The sequence below is a fragment of the Hylobates moloch genome, unplaced genomic scaffold (assembly GCF_009828535.3).
Source record: "Hylobates moloch isolate HMO894 unplaced genomic scaffold, HMol_V3 SCAFFOLD_7, whole genome shotgun sequence".
Classification (NCBI taxonomy): domain Eukaryota; kingdom Metazoa; phylum Chordata; class Mammalia; order Primates; family Hylobatidae; genus Hylobates; species Hylobates moloch.
In genome coordinates this window covers 83,079,202-83,099,813 of record NW_026652282.1, presented here as the reverse complement: position 1 = coordinate 83,099,813, position 20,612 = coordinate 83,079,202, and the positions used below count along the sequence as shown (strand labels likewise).

At 38.7% G+C, this 20,612-nt stretch overlaps 1 protein-coding gene across 4 annotated transcripts in view; it reads left to right on the top strand.

Moving 5' to 3' along the window:
- Window positions 1-20,197, top strand: part of PCDH19 (protocadherin 19) — a 152,235-nt gene extending 132,038 nt beyond the window's left edge. For 3 of the 4 annotated variants that reach the window (XM_032757256.1, XM_032757258.2, XM_032757257.2), the window contains one exon: window positions 14,972-20,197. In XM_032757256.1, the coding sequence (XP_032613147.1) occupies window positions 14,972-15,570 (599 nt within the window). In that variant the 3' untranslated portion in view covers window positions 15,571-20,197. The remainder of the gene's footprint in view (window positions 1-14,971) is intronic. The other variant, XM_058441787.1, reaches the window with a different exon arrangement.
- Window positions 20,198-20,612: the final 415 nt, after the last annotated feature.

Below are 20,612 nucleotides of genomic sequence, written 5' to 3'. Positions count from 1 at the left end.
GTTCTCCTTGAAGAGGTCCTTCACATCCCTTGTAAGTTGGATTCCTAGGTATTTTATTCTCTTTGAAGCAATTGTGAATGGGAGTTCACACATGATTTGGCTCTCTGTTTGTCTATTATTGGTGTACAAGAATGCTTGTGATTTTTGTACATTGATTTTATATCCTGAGACTTTGCTGAAGTTGCTAATCAGCTTAAGGAGATTTTGGGCTGAGACAATGGGGTTTTCTAGATATACAATCATGTCATCTGCAAACAGGGACAATTTGACTTCCTGTTTTCCTAATTGAATACCCTTTATATCCTTCTCCTGCCTGATTGCCCTGGCCAGAACTTCCAACAGTATGTTGAATAGGAGTGGTGAGAGAGGGCATCCCTGTCTTGTGCCAGTTTTCAGAGGGAATGCTTCCAGTTTTTGCCCATTCAGTATGATATTGGCTGTGGGTTTGTCATAGATAGCTCTTAATATTTTGAGATACGTCCCATCAATACCTAATTTATTGAGAGTTTTTAGCATGAAGGGTTGTTGAATTTTGTCAAAGGCCTTTTCTGCATCTATTGAGATAATCATGTGGTTTTTGTCTTTGGTTCTACTCTTTAAGTGTGATAGGCTGTGTGACTGGGCACAGTGGCTCTCTCCTGTAAACCCTGCTACTCCTGAGGCTGAAGTGGGAGGATCTTCCAGGATTTTGAGACCAGCCTGAGCAACATAGTGAGATTCTGCCTCTAATTTTTTTTTTTTAATTAGCCAGGCACCTGCCTGCAGTCCCAGCTACTTGGAAGACTGAGCCAGGAGAATTGTTGGAGTCCAGGAGTTGGAAGCTGCAATGAGCTATGATTGTGCTATTGCACTCCAGCTTGGGCAAGAGTGAGACCTTGTCTCTAAAGAAGTTTTATTTATTTATTTATTTATTTGTAAAGGCTCTGTCATCCTAGAGGTATAACTGCATGTAGAATGCATCTGACTTTTTAATCTACACCAAATCAAATAACTGATTTGAACTCTTCAGAGAAGTGACAAGATGTTGTAGGTATCCCACTAATATAGGTTTGAAGGACTTAATTCTGTGGGCATCTTTATATGAAACTTTCAAAAATGGTCCTATGTTGTTCAGAGTTGTAGTATCTCAGTGTTCTACCTTTTGGAGAATAGTTCATTGGCCTTCTGTGTCACCTCATATTTACTTGTAAAGTTGCTTTTTCAAATGGTTTATAAGCACCTAGATGAAGTCCAGCACTTTGTCAGATTATTTTCTCCATCACAGAAGCCAAAATACAAAGATTTCAGTCTAGTCAATCTCTGCTTATCTCAGTCACTGTCGGCACCTCTTATTTCTTAGTCTCAATTTTCCACGCAGCCTTTTGCTTGATTTCCTTGCTCCCCATGCATCAGCACAAATGATTTATACTTACATACATCTTGAAATCTCTTCTTTATGGATTGAATTGAATCAAGCCCCAGTACAAAAATGAAAACTCCAGGAACTGTTGTGATTGCCCAAATTGCAACTTGGATTGTATGACTGTACACGCCACACTCTCATCTATCATAAATATTAAATTCTCAAGCACTTATACTTCAATATGTTTTAACTTTGTCTGTTTGAGCAGCTCAGCACTAAAGATTCCATTGAAGATAATTCAATTGCTTTGAATTCTGAAAGGGGCATCTTTTTAATCTATTTTCATGTTGCACTGGAAGTTAAGTGAATTTCAGGTGCATAGCCTGTGAATGATGGGAGAGGCCTATGTGCCATTTGGCATCACAGAGGCCGAATATTGGGTGACATTTGCTAACTGATGCTCATCTGTCAAATGGTCTAGGACAAGATTGGGGTTCATCAGTCTTTTCAGCCATTCTCCCTATCTCAAACTAAAACTAAACTTTGCAGAATTTCTGCTGTTTTGTCAGCCATACTGAAAATGCCAAGTTATGCTAATCAGGGCTGGCCTTTTTTCTTCTGTCTTCTCTTTTGACAACATCCCTTTGCCAGTCTCAGGAACTTTGTTCCCACGCCCCATCCCCATCCTTCATCCTTCCTGAGGCATTTCCACATCCAGACATTTCTAGTGTTTTTAACCCCATCAAAACCCTCTTATCCTGGATACCCTTATTAGGGCTTTGTTATGTGACCCCCAAAAATCTGATAATCTCAATTCGATAATGGTGCCTCTTCTAAACATTTTTTTTAATTTATTTTTTATTTTAATAGTTTTTGTGGAACAAGTGGTGTTTGGTTACATGAATAAGTTCTTTAGTGGTGATTCCTGAGATTTTGGTGTACCCATCACCCAAGATGTGTACACTCTACCCAATGTGCAGTCTTTTATCCCTCACCCTCCTCCCACCCTTTCCCCTGAGTCTCCAAAGTCCATTGTATTATTCTTATGCCTTTGCATCCTCATAGCTTAGCTCCCGCTTATTAGTAAGAACACATAATGTTTGGTTTTCCATTCCTGAGTTGCTTCACTTAGAATAATAGTCTCCAATTCTATCCAGGTTGCTGCATGTGCCATTATTTTGTTCCTTTTTATGGCTGAGTACTATTTCCATGGGGTGTGTGTGTGTGTGTGTGTGTGTGTGTGTGTGTTTGTGTGTATCACATTTTCTTTATCTACTCATTGATTGATGGGCATTTGGGCTGGTTCCATATTTTTGCAATTGCAAATTGTGCTGCTATAAACATGAGTATACAAGTGCCTTTTCCATATAAGGACTTCTTTTAGCTACCTAGTAGTGGGATTGCTGGATCAAATACATACACTTTTAGTTATTTAAGGAATGTCCACACTGTTTTCCATAGTGGTTGTACTAGTTTACATACCCACCAACAGTGTAAAAGTATTCCCTTTTCACCACATCCATGCCAACATTTATTATTTTTTTATTATGGCCATTCTTGCAGGAGTAAGTTGATATGACATTGTGGTTTTGATTTGCATTTTCCTGATAGTTAGTGATGTTGAGCATTTTTTCATATGCTTGTTTGCCATTTGTATATCTTCTTTTGAGAATTGTCTATTCATGTCCTTAGCCCACTTTTTGATGGGATTGTTGGTTTTTTTCTTGCTGATTTGTCTGAGTTCCTTGTAGATTCTGGATATTAGTCCTTTATCAAATGTATAGATTGTGAAGATTTTTCTCCCTCTCTGTGGGTTGTCTGTTTACTTTGCTGATTATTTCTTTTGCTGTGCAGAAGCTTTTTAGTTTAATTAAGTCCCATCTATTTATCTTTGTTTTTGCTGTGTTTGCTTTTGGGTTCTTGGTCATGAAGTCTTCGCCTAAGCCAGTGTCTATAAGAGTTTTTCTGATGTTACCTTCTGGAATTTTTATGGTTTCAGGTCTTAGAATTAAGTCCTTGTTCCACCTTGAGTTGATTTTTGTATAAGATGAGATATGAAGATCCAGTTTCATTCTTCTACATGTGACTTGTCAGTGATCCCAGCACCATTTGTTGAATAGAGTGTCTTTCCCCCACTTTGTTTTCGTTTGCTTTGTTGAAGATCAGTTGGCTGTATTTACCTTTATTCCTGGGTTCTCTATTCTGTTCCATTGGCCTACGTACTTATTTTTATACCAGTATCATGCTGTTTTGGTGACTATGCCCTTATAGTATAGTTCTAGTGGGGTAATCTGAAGTTTCCAGATTTGTTCTTTTGTTTAGTCTTGTTTTGGCTATGTGGTCTCTTTTTTGGTTCCATATGAATTTTAGGATTGTTTTTTCTAGTTCTGTGAAGAATAATGGTGGTATTTTGATGGAAATTGCATTGAACTTGTAGACTGCTTTTGGCTGTATGGTCATTTTCACAATATTGATTCTACCCCTCCATGGGCATGGGATATGGTTCCATTAGTTTGTGTCATCTATAATTTTTTTCAGCAGTGTTTTTTTTCTTTTTATTATTATTATTATACTTTAAGTTTTAGGGTTCATGTGCACAATGCGCAGGTTTGTTACATATGTATCCATATGCCATGTTGGTATTCAGCAGTGTTGTATAGTTTTCTTTGTAGGGGTTCTTTCACCTCCTTGCTTAAGTATATTCCTTATTATTATTATTTTGCATCTGTTGTAAAAGAGGTTGAGTTCTTGTTGATTCTCAGTGTGGTTGCTGTTGGTGTATAGCTGTGCTACTGATTTGTGTACATTGATTTTGTATCCTGAAACTTTGCTGAATTCATTTACCAGATCTAGGAGCTTTTTGGATGACTCATTAGGGTTTTCTAGGTATACTATCATATCATCAGCAAACAGTGACAGTTTGACTTCCTCTTTACCAGTTTAGATGCCCTTTATTTCTTTCTCTTGTCAGATTGCTTTGGCTAGGACTTCCAGTAATATGTTGAATGGAAGTGGTGAAAGTGGGCATCCTTGTCTTGTTTCAGTTCTCAGGGGGAATGTTTTCAACTTTTCCCCATTCAGTATAATGTTGGCTGTGGGTTTGACATAGACAGCTCTTGTTACCTTGAGGTATGTCCCTTCTGTGCTGATTTTGCTGAGGGTTTTAATCATAAAGGGATACTGGATTTTGTCAAATGCTTTGTCTGAATCCATTGAGATGATCATGTGATTTTTGTTTTAAATTTTGTGTGATGTGTCACATTTATTGACTTGCATATGTTAAACCATCCCTGCATCCCTGGTATGAAACCCACTTGATCGTGGTTGGTGATCTTTTTGATATGCTGTTGGATTCGGTCAGCTAGTATTTTGTTGAGGATTTTTGTATCTGTATTCATCAGGGATATTGGTCTGTAGCTTTCTTTTTTTTGTTATGTCCTTCCTGGTTTTGGTATTAGGATGATACTGGCTTCATAGAATGATTTAGGGAGGATTCCCTCTTTCTCTTTCCTGTGGAAATAGGATTGGTACCAATTCTTCTTTGAATATCTGATAAAATTCAGCTATGAATCTGTCTGACTCTTTTTGTTGACGATTGTTTTATTACCATTTCAATCTCACAGCTCATTATTGGTCTGTTACGAGTTTCTGTATCTTCCTGATTTAATCTAGGAGAGTTGTATATTTCCAGGAATTTATCCATTTCCTCTAGGTTTTCTAGTTTATGCACATAAAGGTGTTCATAGTAGCCTTGAATAATCTTCTGTTTCTCTGTGGTATCAGTAGTAATAGCTCCCGTTTTGTTTCTAATTGAGCTTATTTGGATCTTCTCTCTTCTTTTCTTGGTTAATCTTGGTCAATCAGTTTTATTCTTTTTTTCAAAGAACCAGGTTTTTGTTTCATTTATCTTTTGTATTATTTCTTTTGTTTCAATTTCATTTAGTTCTGCTCTGATCTTGGTTATTTCTTTTCTTGTGCTGGGTTTGCATTTGGATTGTTCTTGTCTCTCCAGTTTCATGAGGTGTGACCTTAGATTGTCTATTTTTGCCTTTTCAGACTTTTTAATGTAGGCATTTAATGCTATGAACTTTCCTCTTAGCACTGCTTTTGCTGTATCCCAGAGGTTTGGATAAGTTGTGTCACTATTATCATTCAGTTCAAAGAATTTTTCAGTTTCCATCTTGGTTTCATTGTTGACCCAATGATAATTCAGAAGCAGGTTATTTAACTTCCATGTATTTGCATGGTTTTGAAGGTTTCTTTTAGAGTTGATTTCCAGCTTTTCCACTGTGGTCTGAGAGTACTTGATATCATTTCGATTTTCTTAAATTTACTGAGACTTGTTTTGTGGCCTATCATATGGTCTGTCTTGGAGAATGTTCCATGTGCTGGTGAATAGAATGTATGTTCTGCAGTTGTTGGGTATAATGTTCTGTAATACCTGTTAAGTCCATTTGCTGTAGGTTATAGTTTAAGTCCATTGTTTCTTTGTTGGCTTTCTGTCTTGATGACCTGTCTAGTGCTGTCAGTGGACTATTAAAGTCCCCCACTATTATTGTGTTGCCATCTATCTTATTTCTTAGGTCTAGTAGTAATTATTTTATAAATTTGGGAGCTCCAGCGTTAAGTGCATATATATTTAGGATTGTGATATTTTCCTATTGGACTAGTCCTTTTATCATTATGTAATGTCCTTTTTTGTCTTTTTTAAACTGCTTTGCTTTAAAATTTGTCTGATATAAGAATAGCTATTTCTGCTTGCTTTTGGTGTCCATTTGCATGGAATATCTTTTTCTAACTCCTTTACCTTAAGTTTATGTGAGTCCCTATGTGTTAGTTGAGTCTCCTGAAGACAGCAGAAACGTGGTTGGTGAACTCTTATTCGTTCTGCCATTCTGTATCTTTTAAGTGGAACATTTAGGCCATTTACATTCAACATTAGTATTGAGATGTGAGGTGCTATTCTATTCATTGTGCAAATTATTGCCTGAACACCTTTTTTTCATTGTGTTATTGTTATATAGTTGCTCTGAGATTTATGCTTTAAGGAGGTTCTATTTTCATGTATTTCAAGGACTCGTTTCAAGATTTAGAGCTCTTTTTAGCAGTTCATATAGTGCTGGCTTGGTAGTGGCAAATTCTGTCAGCGTTTGTCTGGAAAAGTCTGTATCTTTCCTTCATTTATTAAGCTTAGTTTCACTGGATACAAAATTCTTGGCTGATAATTGTTTCATTTAAGGAGGCTAAAAATAGGACCCCAGTCCCTTTTAGCTTGTAGGGTTTCTGCTGAGAAATTTGCTATTATTCTGATAGGTTTTCCTTTATAGGTTACCTGATGCTTTTCCCTCACAGCTCTTAAGATTCTTTTCTTCGTCTTGATTTCAGATAACCTGATGACTATGTGCCTAGGTGATGATCTTTTTGCAATGAATTTCCCAGGTGTTCTTTGAGCTCCTTGTATTTGGATGTCTAGATCTCTAGCAAGGCTGGGGAAGTTTTCCTCGATTATTCCCTCAAATGTGTTTTCCAACCTTTTAGATTTCTCTTCTTCCTTGGGAACACCCATTATTTTTTGGTTTGGATGCTTAACATAGTCCCAAACTTCTTGGAGGTTTTGTTCATCTTTTAAAATTCTTTTTTCTTTTTCTTTGACAGATTGGGTTAATTCAAAATCCTTGTCTTTGAGCTCTGAAGTTCTTTCTTTTATTGTTCAATTCTATTGCTGAGACTTTCCAGTGCATTTTGAATTTCTCTAAGTGTGTCCTTGATTTCCAGAAGTTGTGATTGTTTTTTGTTTACGCTATCTATTTCACTGAAGACTTTTCCTTTCATATCTTGTGTCCTTTAAGTTGGACTTCACCTTTTTCTGGAGCCGCTTTGATTAGCTTAGTAATCGACCTTCTGAATTTTTTTTTCTGGCAATTCAGAGATTTCTCCTTGGTTTGGATCCATTGCTAGTGAGCTAGTATAATCTTTTGGGGGTGTTAAAGAACCTTGTTTTGTCATATTACCAGAATACTTTTTCTGGTTCCTTCTCATTTGTGTAGACTGTGTCAGAGGGAAGATCTAGGACTCAAGGGCTGCTGTTCATATTCTTTTGTCCCATGGGGTGCTCGCTTGATGTGGTGTTCTCCCCCTTCCCCTAGGGATGGGGATTCCTGAGAGCCGAACTACAGTGATTGTTATTTCTCTTCTGGGTCTAGCCACCCAGTGGAGCTAGTGGGCTATGGGCTGGTACTGGGGAGTGTCTGCAAAGAGTCCTGTGACATGATCTGTCTTCAGGTCTTTCAGCCGTGGATATCGGCACCTGCTCCAGTGGAGGTAGCAGGAGAGTGAAGTGGACTCTGTGAGGGTCCTTGGCTGTATTTTTGTTTAGTGCAGTGGTTTTGTGTTGATTGGCCTCCAGCCAGGAGGTGGCGCTTTCAAGAGTGTATCAGCTGCAGTACTATAGGGTGGATGCTGGATCATCTTATTTTAACAGGCATTTTTTAATGCATGTATCCAGACGAATGAAAAATGTGGAAATTTTTCTCCATGCTACAAGGGCTGGTTCTTGGATAGCACTTCTTTGGCATCTGTCAAGTAATACCACATAGGTGTTTTGAATGCCAATCAGTGCTGGCATCCTTTACCTTCTGCCTGATGTCTGTCTGTCATTCCATAGTGTTGTAGGGGAGGGCTGCTAACAAGGAGGAGGCTAGGGAACAGGAGAACAAAAAGAAAGTTTTAGGGAGCAACCAAAAGTGGAGAAAATTGCTGGAAAAAAGGGAAGAAGGGAGTGAGAAAGAGACAAGTAGTTGTTTGTAGTGTAATTTGTGATGTGCTTCTTGTCACAGAGTGACTACAGGATAGCTTGGTATCATTGGTTCATGAGTGTCTACAGATATCTCAGCCTTCACCGGTGTTCCCTTGAATGTTTTACAGATGGAATTCCATCTTTTTTTTTTTTTTTGCTAAAATTTTACTTTAGAATATGACTGTAAACCCCCTGCAACATTACAGCCTGGAAGGGCTCTAGGAACTGGTCATTATGCCCATATTGAATTTTTGCTAGATACATAACAGATATTTTCCATATGGTATCTAAACACCCAAATAAGCCCAATCCTCAAGATATCAAACATATCAAAACCAAAATAAAATGCCTAAAGCCTTGGTAATATTTTCCTTCCTTCCTTCCTTCCTTCCTTCCTTCCTTCCTTCCTTCCTTCCTTCCTTCCTTTTCCATTGATCCCGTTGCTGCTTTACTTGCTTTGTTAAGTTACAGAGATGGGATTGATAATAGTGCAGGAGACAGCACTATTAACTATTATTAGGATAGAAAACTTGCAGGTCTATGGCAGATGTATTTTCAACGGGATGTTAGAGGGTACTAGATCTCTCTAACACCTGTATATAGTGTGCAGGAAACCACACAGAGGCTAAGAGGACACTTAATGTTTCTCAAGTTCTAAATTTACTTTACGCCTCTGACAAAGCTACATAGTTTACTTTGTAGGTTTCTGTAGTGTTTATGATAAAATAGTTATTTCCACTTTTAGGAGTTGCACAGTATCTGGAGCAGGACAGTATCTGGGGCGTTGACCAATATTCTTCCTTCTTTCTGTGCATTTTTCATTCAATTAAATTAAACTATTATTGACAGTTTAATTGACAGCTCTGTGCTGGACGCTTTGCTAGACTGAGACAGATGTAATCTTTGCTCATCCAGAGCTTAAAAGGTAGCAGAAAATATAGACATGAAACAAGTACAGTTGTCTCTTGGCATCCATGGAGGATTGGTTCCAGGACTCCTGAGGATACGAAAATCTGTGCGTGCTCAAGTCCTGCAGTTTGCCGTGGGGAATCTGGTGGAACCTGTGGATAAATGAAAAGGCGGCCCTACAAATCTGAGGGTTTTGCATCCCACAGATGTTGTATTTTCTATTCACATTTTGTGGCAGATGCAGAACCTGCAGATACAGAGGGCTGACCATATTTATTTTTAAAAACCTGCATGTAAGTGGACCCATGCAGTTTCAAACCCATGTTGTTCAAGGGTCAACTGTAATTATGCGTGTGATGAATGTTATAAAAGGGAAGTGCTATGAGATCTATCTTAGTCTAAAGGATCACAGAAGGACTCCCTGGGGAAGTGAAATTTAAATGGAGACTTCAGGGATAATATATTAATCATGAATTGTGTTTAACCGCTAGTAATAAAGACACCCCTCTCCTACTAAAGAAAATAAATCAATGCCTTAAATAAGAGAGATTTATTTTTCCTCTTATTAAAGAAGTTCAAGTCTGGTGAGGGTAGCTCTACAGTATCTTTAATAACCCAAGGTCCTTATATCTTTCTATTCTGCCACCCACAGGCACATGGCTTCTATCTTCAGGGTTGCCTCATGGTAGTCAGATGGATGTTGCAGCACCAGTCATTATGTCTCCATTCTAGACAGGACAAAGCAGGAAGGAATAAAGACAAAATAGTCTCTTACCTAAGTCAGCTCTCCCCTTTTAAGGAATTTTCTTAACATCTTGCTTTATAACGTTGGTCCAATCTTATATTACATGTCTACAAGGGAGCCTGTGAAATGTAGTTTCTTTTAGCTGAGCACATTGCCATCCCTAACAGAAATGGGGCTTTGTTTCTATTTAACAAAAACAGATAAAGATATTTGGCAGGCAATTAGTTATCTCTGCTTCATAGAGTAGGAGTTAGATAGGTCAAGGGTGGGTGGTGCACTTCTCAACAATTATGTTTCCTCGATTAGGCACATGTGACCAATTTTAACAGCACTAACCTTCTTCATAATCATTGCCATAATCTCTTCCATTATATCTCACAAAAAATGGCCCTGCTTTGGTTACAGATTGTCTTGTTCATGAGGTGATGCAGAATAAACTAAGTAGATGTATAAGAGTACAATTCAGGAAGCTTGTCTGATAAACACATCACTTGCTTGTTGGTTCTATTACTGCTGCCACTTAGAAGTAGCCAACTACTTGAGCTCTCAGGAACTGGCACTCACTTTAACTTTTTTCTTTCTGCTTCATTGATTGCAGATTATTTCTGAAGAGGAAACATATTGCTCTTGTAACTGTAACCTTGAACTATTTTAGTGCTGGATTTTTGTCTGTGATCATTAGGATCTTTGAGTTAATACACCCAAACTCTGAATCACGGTAAAGAACTGCCAGCATTATCGAACACATCCATTGTGACTGGATATCTATACAAACCCAGCAGAGCCTCTTAGCTCTTCTATTCCACCAGGACTTGGAAAGTTTTAGCAAAGCCTGAAATGATGTTTTCATCATTTTCTTTTATTACTTTGGTGGGGACCATGGGTAGGCTCTTTCTAGTGTGGAAGTACATTGTTTGCCCACATCTGAGGAGATGGTAGTTTCATGTCCTGAGGAGAGTAGTAATTGCTGCATAAAGTTTTGCTATTATCTGCACAAAATAACATATTCGGGTCTTTTTCTGTTTGAATTACTTCCTTAATCCATCATGACTTAGTCATCACTGCCTTACTGCCTCTTTTGCCTCTTGTACCCTCACAAGACTGATGCTTTAAATTTTTTTTTTTTTTTTTTGCCAGGGGTTTTGAAATTCTCTCACCAAGTTTCCTGATGACAAATTGCGACCACCAAATACTTACTACTATGTAGATTGAAGAAACTTTCACTTTTTTCTGTGTTTTTTATGGTCTAAAATAATCAGATTTGTTTTGAACTAAGGAGTTCTCTGATCTCAAGATTTGTGTTCCTCTTCCAAATTTATGCACTCTGTTTTTCTTGTTTCTTTTGCAAATCCTAGGGACAACTTCAGAAGCAGGGAAAACCAATTTACAAATTCATCAGTCAACCCTAATCATGAGTATGTTTAAATTAAAGACACCTGCCTTCATTCAGCTATACATCAATTTCCACAACTATATGTGGATTTTAGAATGCCACATTTTGCTTTGCCTAGGTTCAGGTCAGAACTTTCAGATAAAAATGTAGCAAAGTATCAAGTCACAAATAGGCTCATAAGAAGAATCTCAGCAGGAAATTAGTGAATTGTTAGCCCACCTCTCTATATAAGCTGGAGCCAGCACCTTGACAGTTTGTGATGCTACAAAATGGTTCTTCTCTAGTCTCATAGCTCCATTCCCAGTCACTATACTACATGAGGGCTGGCACATAATCTTTACAAGTCCTATGCAATTACAGAAGTAGTCTTTTTAATTTTATTTTTTTACATCTGGTCTGTCTTCATTGCTATTTTTAAGGGGCTTTGTATTGTGACTTTCTCACATTTACTACACAATTTCTTTACTAAACTGAAATTTTGATTTTTGAAACGTAATTCATCTGCAGTATATTTATGAATGTAAATTACCCTGTGCTGGGCAGAGATGCTCTTCCTGCCTGTCTATATTAACAATTTTTATTTCATATATAAAGTGGCTATAAACAAATTTAAGCTGAGTTAGACTTCATTGTAACTGTATAGACAAAAATGTCACAAAATATCTGAAACACAAAAATAAGAAACAGTAACTCAGTGCCCTTGGTAAGGACTTAAAAAAAATATAGGTATCAGATCCAAGCCAAGGATGAGACGTTGCGAGTAAAAGAGTCTCTTGGATTCAAGTCTTCACTTGCGTGAGGAAGGGCAGTGCATATAATAAGTTTACATAAGTAATCTGAGAAAACTTCATATGATTCCAGCTCATATGGAGCTGAGGTAGGCTCAGTGAACTTGGTGGGGAGGCTTAGACTGATTGCATTGTTGGGTGTGTCCTGAGTTAGTCTACGTTTCCCTTTTCCCAACAGTGATTGTTTCATTTAGACAGTGGGTCAGCTGAAGGCAAGTACTATCTATACAGAGAGACCTCAGAGAAGATTGAATTCCCTGCTCTGGTCTTCCAAGATTTGTAAGATCTTGGAGGTGTCTGTCTCTGGGCTCTCTATTCTCCCTCCCTGTATTCTGGGGATCCAAGTCTCCTCATGCTGTTCATTTGAGGCAGCCTAGTGTAGGGAAGGAGCATTGTACTTGGATTCAGGGTGACACATGGGTGGTATTCTCCTATTGAATGGTGTTGAAAAAAACTAAATCTCAAAATTAGAGGACAGTCACTTCATATTAAAAAACTCAAAGAAATAAGAGCTTCATTTTGAGGACATTGGGCAGATTCTACTCAATTGTACTTCACTACTGCTCTGCTCTAGAAGTGTGAGCAAGTGGCCTGAAATATCACTCTTAATCTTGGCTGGGATTTTCTTTTCTTAGTTGGTCATATGTCCATGATTTCAGGGCTCAAGGGTTAGGTCTTTATGCTTTTATGCCTTTCAGTTAGGGACAAAAAGGACAGAGATCTTACAGCCTTCTGGATATTTTTTTGCTGGCTTCCAGGGATTTTTACTCTGATTTGTAGAACTGGAAATAATTTATTGAACTTTTCCCCCACCTGCACCTGCTTACTCTCTCTACCCTGAAACACTCTCACTAATTTTTTAGAGGTATTATTTGGAAAGTTACAAGATAGGCCTTGGAAGAGATGAAGAGGCGAAAACAGCTTACTGGGAAACCCTAAAGATGTGACTTCTGTTCTACTGAAGGGATCTTGGGACCTCCTGTGGAAAGCACTATATTTGGAGGAAACTGATTAAAAGTAGATCAACTAACTCTTCCACTCATACTGTTTAGTCTACACAAAGTGCTTCTCAAGTATATCCCAAAATGCTTCCCTTACTTTCATATTTTCTGCCTCCCAGGTACATGCATGTTGAATGATAACAGGGTATCAGATGGCAACACAGAGAGTTTGCAGGGAAGGGGCAGAGAAAGGGCCTTGACAGACCTTTCATTTTGCAGAAGTGGCCATGCAGCCTGATGTGGAACTGAGCTGGAGTTTGCAGAAACATTGTCCTGTCTATGTGGAAGGCACTTTCCCTGTTCGCGATGTTGTTCATTTGTTATTTGGTTCCACTGTGCAAAATTCTGAGTGTTTCGTTGCCCAGCACTGAAAGGGGGATGAAAGTGTCCATCTTAAATATAAATTGGCAAATTATGTCCAGGTACACTGAAGAGGTCTTGTCTTTAGTTTGCTTTTAAGTAGCTTAAATTAGGTCAAGGGCCATGCCCAGAATTGTGTTGAAATCTGGATTTAGCTTGGATTAGGTCCTTGATATTTAACAGGCTTCTAATGTCTTTCCTCCAAACAATGAAGTGCACAGCCAACTCAACCATTATTCCTTGAGCCCTCTGCCTTGTGCCCCTTCACCAAAGAACATTTGATGAATGAGGCATAGCAGTACCTTGCTTTGCTATGCCATTTACTCTTTAAAAACAATGAAGAAGCAAACAAAAAACACCAAAAATACAGAAGTACAAGTATACAAGGAAGATGTGTTATATATAGACTGATGCCAAGTAAGACTCTGAATTGCAGACATCTTCCCCCTGCAAAAAATCAGTCACAACATAAATATATATATTCTATAAACATATGTGTATATATATATATATATGTATTTTCTGTAAATGTTAAGCTGCTCATATTTTGATGCATTGTGCAATGTGATGAAAATTTTCATTAGGTCATCCTCTTGTAAGAATGTAACGTAAATATAAATAGATCTGGAAAACTAGGGCTATAAAACAAACATTGAGATTAACAGTTTTCCAGTGACAGGCAGAAGTTAACCCTGGGTCCATGCCTTGGTAAAGCCTGTGCAGTAAGCCTCTCTGAGAGCCAAATTGAAGCTTTAACCCTTAGTGAACCTGACCTGGAAAGAGAAATCTATGTCTCCCCAATAATTATGAATTGTAACTGCTGAGATCTTCCAGGATGGAGTTAAAATAATCCATGAAAGATTTCTTTAAGAAATATTTCTCTAACAAAACTGCAGATAAGAAAGATAAGAAGGGATGGCTAGTTGAGTCTAATTAACAATGACCAACATGTGACTGATGTTTGCATAGGGCCAATTGAAGCTTATGGGTCAGCTGGAAAGAAGGGATCTCAGTTTATTCCTTCTGATGGGAAATCAAGTCATGGAAATGGCATAGTGAGGAGATTGGCTGATGGGACTGGTGGTCAAAAAGAAGGGGTATGATTGGGCTTTCACAGAGAGTAGGATATCAATCTAAACTTAAATTAAGCACTGTGTATCAGTGATGGGTAGGGTGGAAGGGTGTTTGGCAGTGCTGTTGTTCAAAAATATGGCCAAGGCTTCTTAAATATACTGACTGTTGGATTCCCTTCCCTGCCTCCACTCCCTCGTCTGCTGAATCCAGTTTCAAACGCAGGTGATTTTTAGCAGGAGTTGTTGATTAAAATGCTGACTCTCAGCACCTTGACACTCCAGATGAACTTTAGAATATATATGTATTTTCATCATAACGTGTTTCCCTTTAGGTTTTTCGTTTTGTCAGTAGTGGGAACCTTAAAAAGGATGTACATAGAGGGAGATCTACAGCCTTTTAAAAAAATCAAATTCTTCACACTTGTCCCAAAAGGCAGTAAAGGACTACCTAAAAGTGCCATTTCCCACAAGGTTCTGTGGATATCTAAGAAACCAGAACACTGGGGAGTAACAGTGATTCCTGGGAAAAGCTGATGAAATTGATATTTTCTTTTTTCCAAACAGATCAGAATGAAGGATTTCATTGCCGGGAAGAATGCCGGATTCTTGGCCACTCTGACAGGTGCTGGATGCCCCGGAACCCCATGCCCATCCGTTCCAAGTCCCCTGAGCATGTGAGGAACATCATCGCGCTGTCTATTGAAGCTACTGCTGCTGATGTTGAGGCTTATGACGACTGCGGCCCTACCAAACGGACTTTCGCAACCTTTGGGAAAGATGTCAGTGACCACCCGGCTGAGGAGAGGCCTACCCTGAAAGGCAAGAGGACTGTCGATGTGACCATCTGCAGCCCCAAGGTCAACAGCGTTATCCGGGAGGCAGGCAATGGCTGTGAGGCGATCAGCCCTGTCACCTCCCCCCTCCACCTCAAGAGCTCTCTGCCCACCAAGCCTTCCGTGTCTTACACCATTGCCCTGGCTCCCCCGGCCCGTGATCTGGAGCAGTATGTCAACAATGTCAACAATGGCCCTACTCGTCCCTCTGAAGCTGAGCCCCGTGGAGCTGACAGCGAGAAAGTCATGCATGAGGTCAACCCCATTCTGAAGGAAGGTCGCGACAAAGAGTCCCCTGGTGTGAAGCGTCTGAAGGATATCGTTCTCTAAACCAGTCTCCAGGAAGAGAAAGAAACCACACTGGCTAGTGAAGAAGCAGGAGCTTCTTGTTTTAATTGCTCACCAATGGTTGGTTCTTGAGTGGCTGTATTTCAGAGCTTTTCCTAAATGTATTGTTTATAGATGACTATCATTCCGTGACAGTCCCTTGTTTCAACAGGCAGCAGGGGTGTTCAGTTGGAGCAAATTAGCTTTGGCTTGAGTTGTTCGTGGGGCCTTGATGTTGGGGGAACAGAGACAAATTCAGTTGTGAAAAGTATTATGTATTAAGTGTTTGAATTTATATATTTTTCTATGTCAAAATTATAATATAAATTACCATTGTTTGTGGAGGATTACATTTAAAAAAGCAAAAAGTGAAAAAAAAAAGCTCTGGACACCTTTAGTAAGCTCGCCACTGTTTTTTGTAGTGTAGACAAATTAATGGTCATTTATTGTGTACTATTCATTGATTCAGTGATGTGAAATTGAGCCCCCAAAAGGTTGTTTCTGAAGCTCGAGTACTTCCCAATGCCGCTACTTTGCTGTGGACACCCCTGCTTTAAAAACCCTTTTGCTAGCTGTGCTATTGTTGTATTTGATATTGCAAATTGCTATGTGTGTGGTGATGGCAAAAGGCTTTTAAAAGTTGGTGTTTTCTTTTTCTTAAAAAAAAAATAAAACTACAGACAAAAACAAAGTGCAAACAACTGAGACAGCAAATGAATGAGCAACACCATGCATATAGATTGAGAACTTGGAGAATACTCACGTTTTTTAACTCATGTAGTGATTGCTCACCACTTAGCAAAGTATTTTTCCTGCCTTTCAGTGGTCTGCCCAGGTCCATGATAGATCATTGCAGAAAGTCATTTTTGGATAGGCTGCTATCTAATTTGCAGTTGTCAGAAATACTGTGCTGAAAGTTTTATGACATCCATCTTTTAAATTTTCAGGCCCTGAACAGGAAAGTTGCTCCTGAAGTTATGTTTCCAGGCTTAGAAATTCCCTCTCTCCAATCATCTAAAACTGAAGATGACTGAATCTATTTTAAGATCTAAATTAGCATCTCTTCAGACACACACTTCCTGATTCAGTGTTTCCCAATCATGATTAGAATTAGACTGCAAAGCACGTCATGGGCTGGAATTGAGAACTCCATGTTGCTCTGTATCTTAGGCTTATACGTAGGGATAGAGTAAGCAGTACAAAGTGTACATTTTGGAAAAGACAGGTAACAGGTAACAGCATCGCTAATCCAATTACTGTGGCTTCTAAACGGAGACACTCAGACACTTGAACTCGTCTTTTTATGACTAATACTTTTTTGATTAAAAATGTGAACAAGAAAATATTAAAATAAAAATCCTTTAGATTTAGCCAACTCTTTTTGCTGTAGGCTAGGAATACACCCTTTTTAAATTAACACACTGTAGATCCTTTTTTTCTCTTTTAACATTCCTCTAACTCCCCCATTTATCTTTTGTTTATTAATATTCACTAGCCAACATAGTATTTTTGCAGCCTAAGAGTTCATTATTTAAAAATAAACTAAAGAAATATGTCACCTTTGTTCTGCCTTGGTCTTAAGAGAGTTGTTTCTAGAGAAACAAGTTTTATGGTTCTGTTTTCATTTGTTTCGTTTTTTGAAATTCAGGAGTACACAGAGAGAAGGCCTAGAGGTTAGAGCACTAGAATGCAAAAGAGGATTTATTTTCTTAAGTTTAGGTAGATAAGTCAGCTCTTTTGAATGTTTTACTTATTTTTGCCTGAGTTCCTAGCTTTACACATTACTAGGAATATTTTCTTTTATGGGAGGGAGAAGGGTTTTGAGGGAGGGGGTGGGTAAGGCAGTAGGGATGGGGTTAGGTAGGGGAGAACATTTCTGAAAAAGAACGTATAATGAAGCTACAAATCCATCCTTATTTCTTATTCAGTGCTGAATACTACCTCATGCAAAATATTGGTGTGGCTGCAAATTTCCCTCTGAAACTGACACAATTAAGGATGAATTACCATAACATCTTCATTTTTCCTCGTTTCATTGCCTCTCATACAGTTTTCTCCCTCTGATTTATTTCATTTTGGTAGTGGATTTTGAATTATTTATTTCTCTTTGCAAGTGACTACTTGATTAACACATTAAAAAAATTTTAAAAATTTCCCCTTTAAGTTATGATGGCTGCCTATAGAATTTAGACTGTTTCTCACCCTGATCCATCCTGATATTATGTTATTAGCTGCCATTTCAAGGTCACTTTGAAGTCAGACTTCACAGTTTTCTACAGGTGTATTTCTTGCTATGTTCAGTGGGAACCAGGGAGCAGAAAAGATTGTGGAAAGTGGGAACATTAATTGTCACGTGGCTGTTGAGCCAGAGAGGCCACTGGCTGCCATGCCTCTTACCAGCCAAGTTTTAAGTGGTTAGAGTGGCATTGGCATTGATTTTGCTTTTCTCTTGGGTTTTCTTCATTTCTTTTCATAATTCATCTTCAAGCTATAGATCCATCCTTCTTCCCTATCCAAATACTTTGTTCTCAGTGGGCAGTCAGATTTTTTTGGCTTCCAAACCTCACTGAGCATGTTCAGAGAATTCCTCTCATTAAGGAAATATTTTTCCCCACAATTGTCTGATGCATGAGTCCTCTCAGAAGCACAAGTGCATACTAGGAGGGCTTTGTAAACTGGTTTTGTAGGCAGGCTGTACCTGCAAATAGGCATTCTGAGCAAGGATCCTAAATTTCCCTTTGGCTCATGTTCCCCCCACCCCACCCCACCTTCTCCTTTTTGGCATGTCTGGTGAAAAGCTACAAGGTCCACAGGGCCAAATATTCTTCCTTTTCGTTCTCTAAACATGTTGCACACGTAAACTCAAGGGAGTGATTTCGGTTCCTAAGTCCTAGGGAGTTCTATTCCATTTATTCTGATGTCCCTTTTAAGGAGGAGTTGGTGTTGAAGTGTGACATGCTTTAATGATAACTGCTTTGGCAATTCCCCAGACAGGTATACTTCTTCATCCAAAATTGCACCTGAGGTGTTCATTTAGACAAATTTGTTCACTTAGTGATCACTGATCTCTAATCAGAAATATTTTTAAAAAATACAATTTAGATCTCTGAAAATTGGAACCACTCAGAGTATCATCTTGATAGTGTTACTTCAGCATATGACTGACTGATTTTATGCAGGGAGTTTAGCTGACTTTTCCCTATAGCCCTATCATATTAAAAAAAAGCAAAACAAAGTGGTCCACTTGAAGCAGCAAGGACAAAGGGCAGTTTAGGGAGAGGCAGGGTGAAGGGGATAGCTCGATTGGGCATCTAGAGTGGAAAAGGATTATTATTGTACATAATAGCAGTTCTGGCTGGAATTCCAATCCACTTTCTGGGGATCATTTTGATGTTGAATGTTCCCCCAAAGCATTCTGACAAGTTTGGTCCACTTGGCTCTTTACCCCGGGTAATAAGACCCTTATTGACTTTGAAAAACTGGCATAAATGAGCTTAAGAAATCCATTGTATACAGTCCTAGTGTTTGCCTTCTTGGTAAAATTACATTTAAGGATGTCATTTCATGAGTCAAATTGTATCTGCTGACACTGAAGTGTATTGAGATGTTGTTCTTTAGTTTAAGTATGTAACAAAGTAATATTCAAAGGGGATGTGTGGGGGTGGGGCTGGGACCGGGTGGCTTTATATTGATAATGAAATATTCCAGAGCAAAACACATTGTCCTAATGAAGTTGTTGCAGCTCTCTTTGTTTTCTTGTGCCGCTGGAATTGGCTTGTGGGTCACTTGTTGTGCAAAAGTGAATTAATTTCAAATAGGAATCATATTGCTTTTGTGAAACAAAGAAAATTTACCACCTTGTCTGATACATAGATTGGAAGGCGCTCTTGGTAAAGAATAACCCACAAACAGCTGATCTTGATTGGAAAGCATTGTAGGTCATTAGGGAAAACTGACGATGCTGACTGTTGCTCCAGCTGTGTTGGCAATTCAAGATGACCTTGTTACTAACTGAAAGTTGCTGTCAACCTTAGCAAACAAACCAGCTAACACCATTACAGCACTGGTTAAGTAGATTTTTACTGGCACTGGCTGGCGTTCAGCTGAGGAAGGCTAGGATACAGACTTTAATGACCAAGAGCCAGACTAGCTTGAGCTAGAAATCAGCAACAAATACCTCCTTGTGCTATTTGAATGCTAAGGTATTAGTTGCAAAAGGCTTACGCCTTCGCTCCTCTAGTGAGGGGAATGAGCCTGATGACACTATTACTGTTTACCTGTCAAACCAGGGTGGAAATTTAGAGGGATGCAAGTACAGTATGTCTCATTAAGCAGTCTCTGTTGCTGATTATATGAAGATGAAATTGTTGTATATGCTGATCTGTATGTTATGTACATTTTCACAGTGACTGAATCATTGTAAAAAGAAAAAAGACAAAAAAGAATCACCACTGTCTATTTTATGAAGATGATAAAGCAGCTTTATTAAATTATTACAGTTATGTTTCAAATGGTGTTATCTGCCACATTGTTTCCTTTTATCTGGTGGTTCTCTGTTTCCCCCTTTAAATGTGTTTTCTCTGCTTCAAAAATTTAATGCATTTTAGTATTAAAGGCTATTATGGAAAAATTATTGAGTGTTTGGTGGAATGTGTTTCAGAGAGTGTTTGTTGGCTCGTGGGAAGCGACTCTTAGACCTAAGAGGTCACCAGTCCTTAGTGGAGTCATTGATGTTCAGACCCCAAGGGATCCTTTTGCCTTTTCCATTTCACAGCATTCACGACCTCCAACTAAGGGGGGGGGGGCCTTCCTCTAGCAGGTTCCAGCTGTTTCCTGAGCACCTCCTCTCCTTCCTACCCCAGTGAATACCGTTGCCTAAGGAGGGAGACCCATACATATCAGGAATGGTAAAGACTTTCCTGGATGGTACTTTAAACAAGAGCGCTAAAGCCATTCTTTAAAATAAATCACGTCAGGGCAACTTCACAGTGAGACTTCTCTGAAGAATTAATTTTAAAAAAAGGTGAGAAATAGTAGAGGCTGAC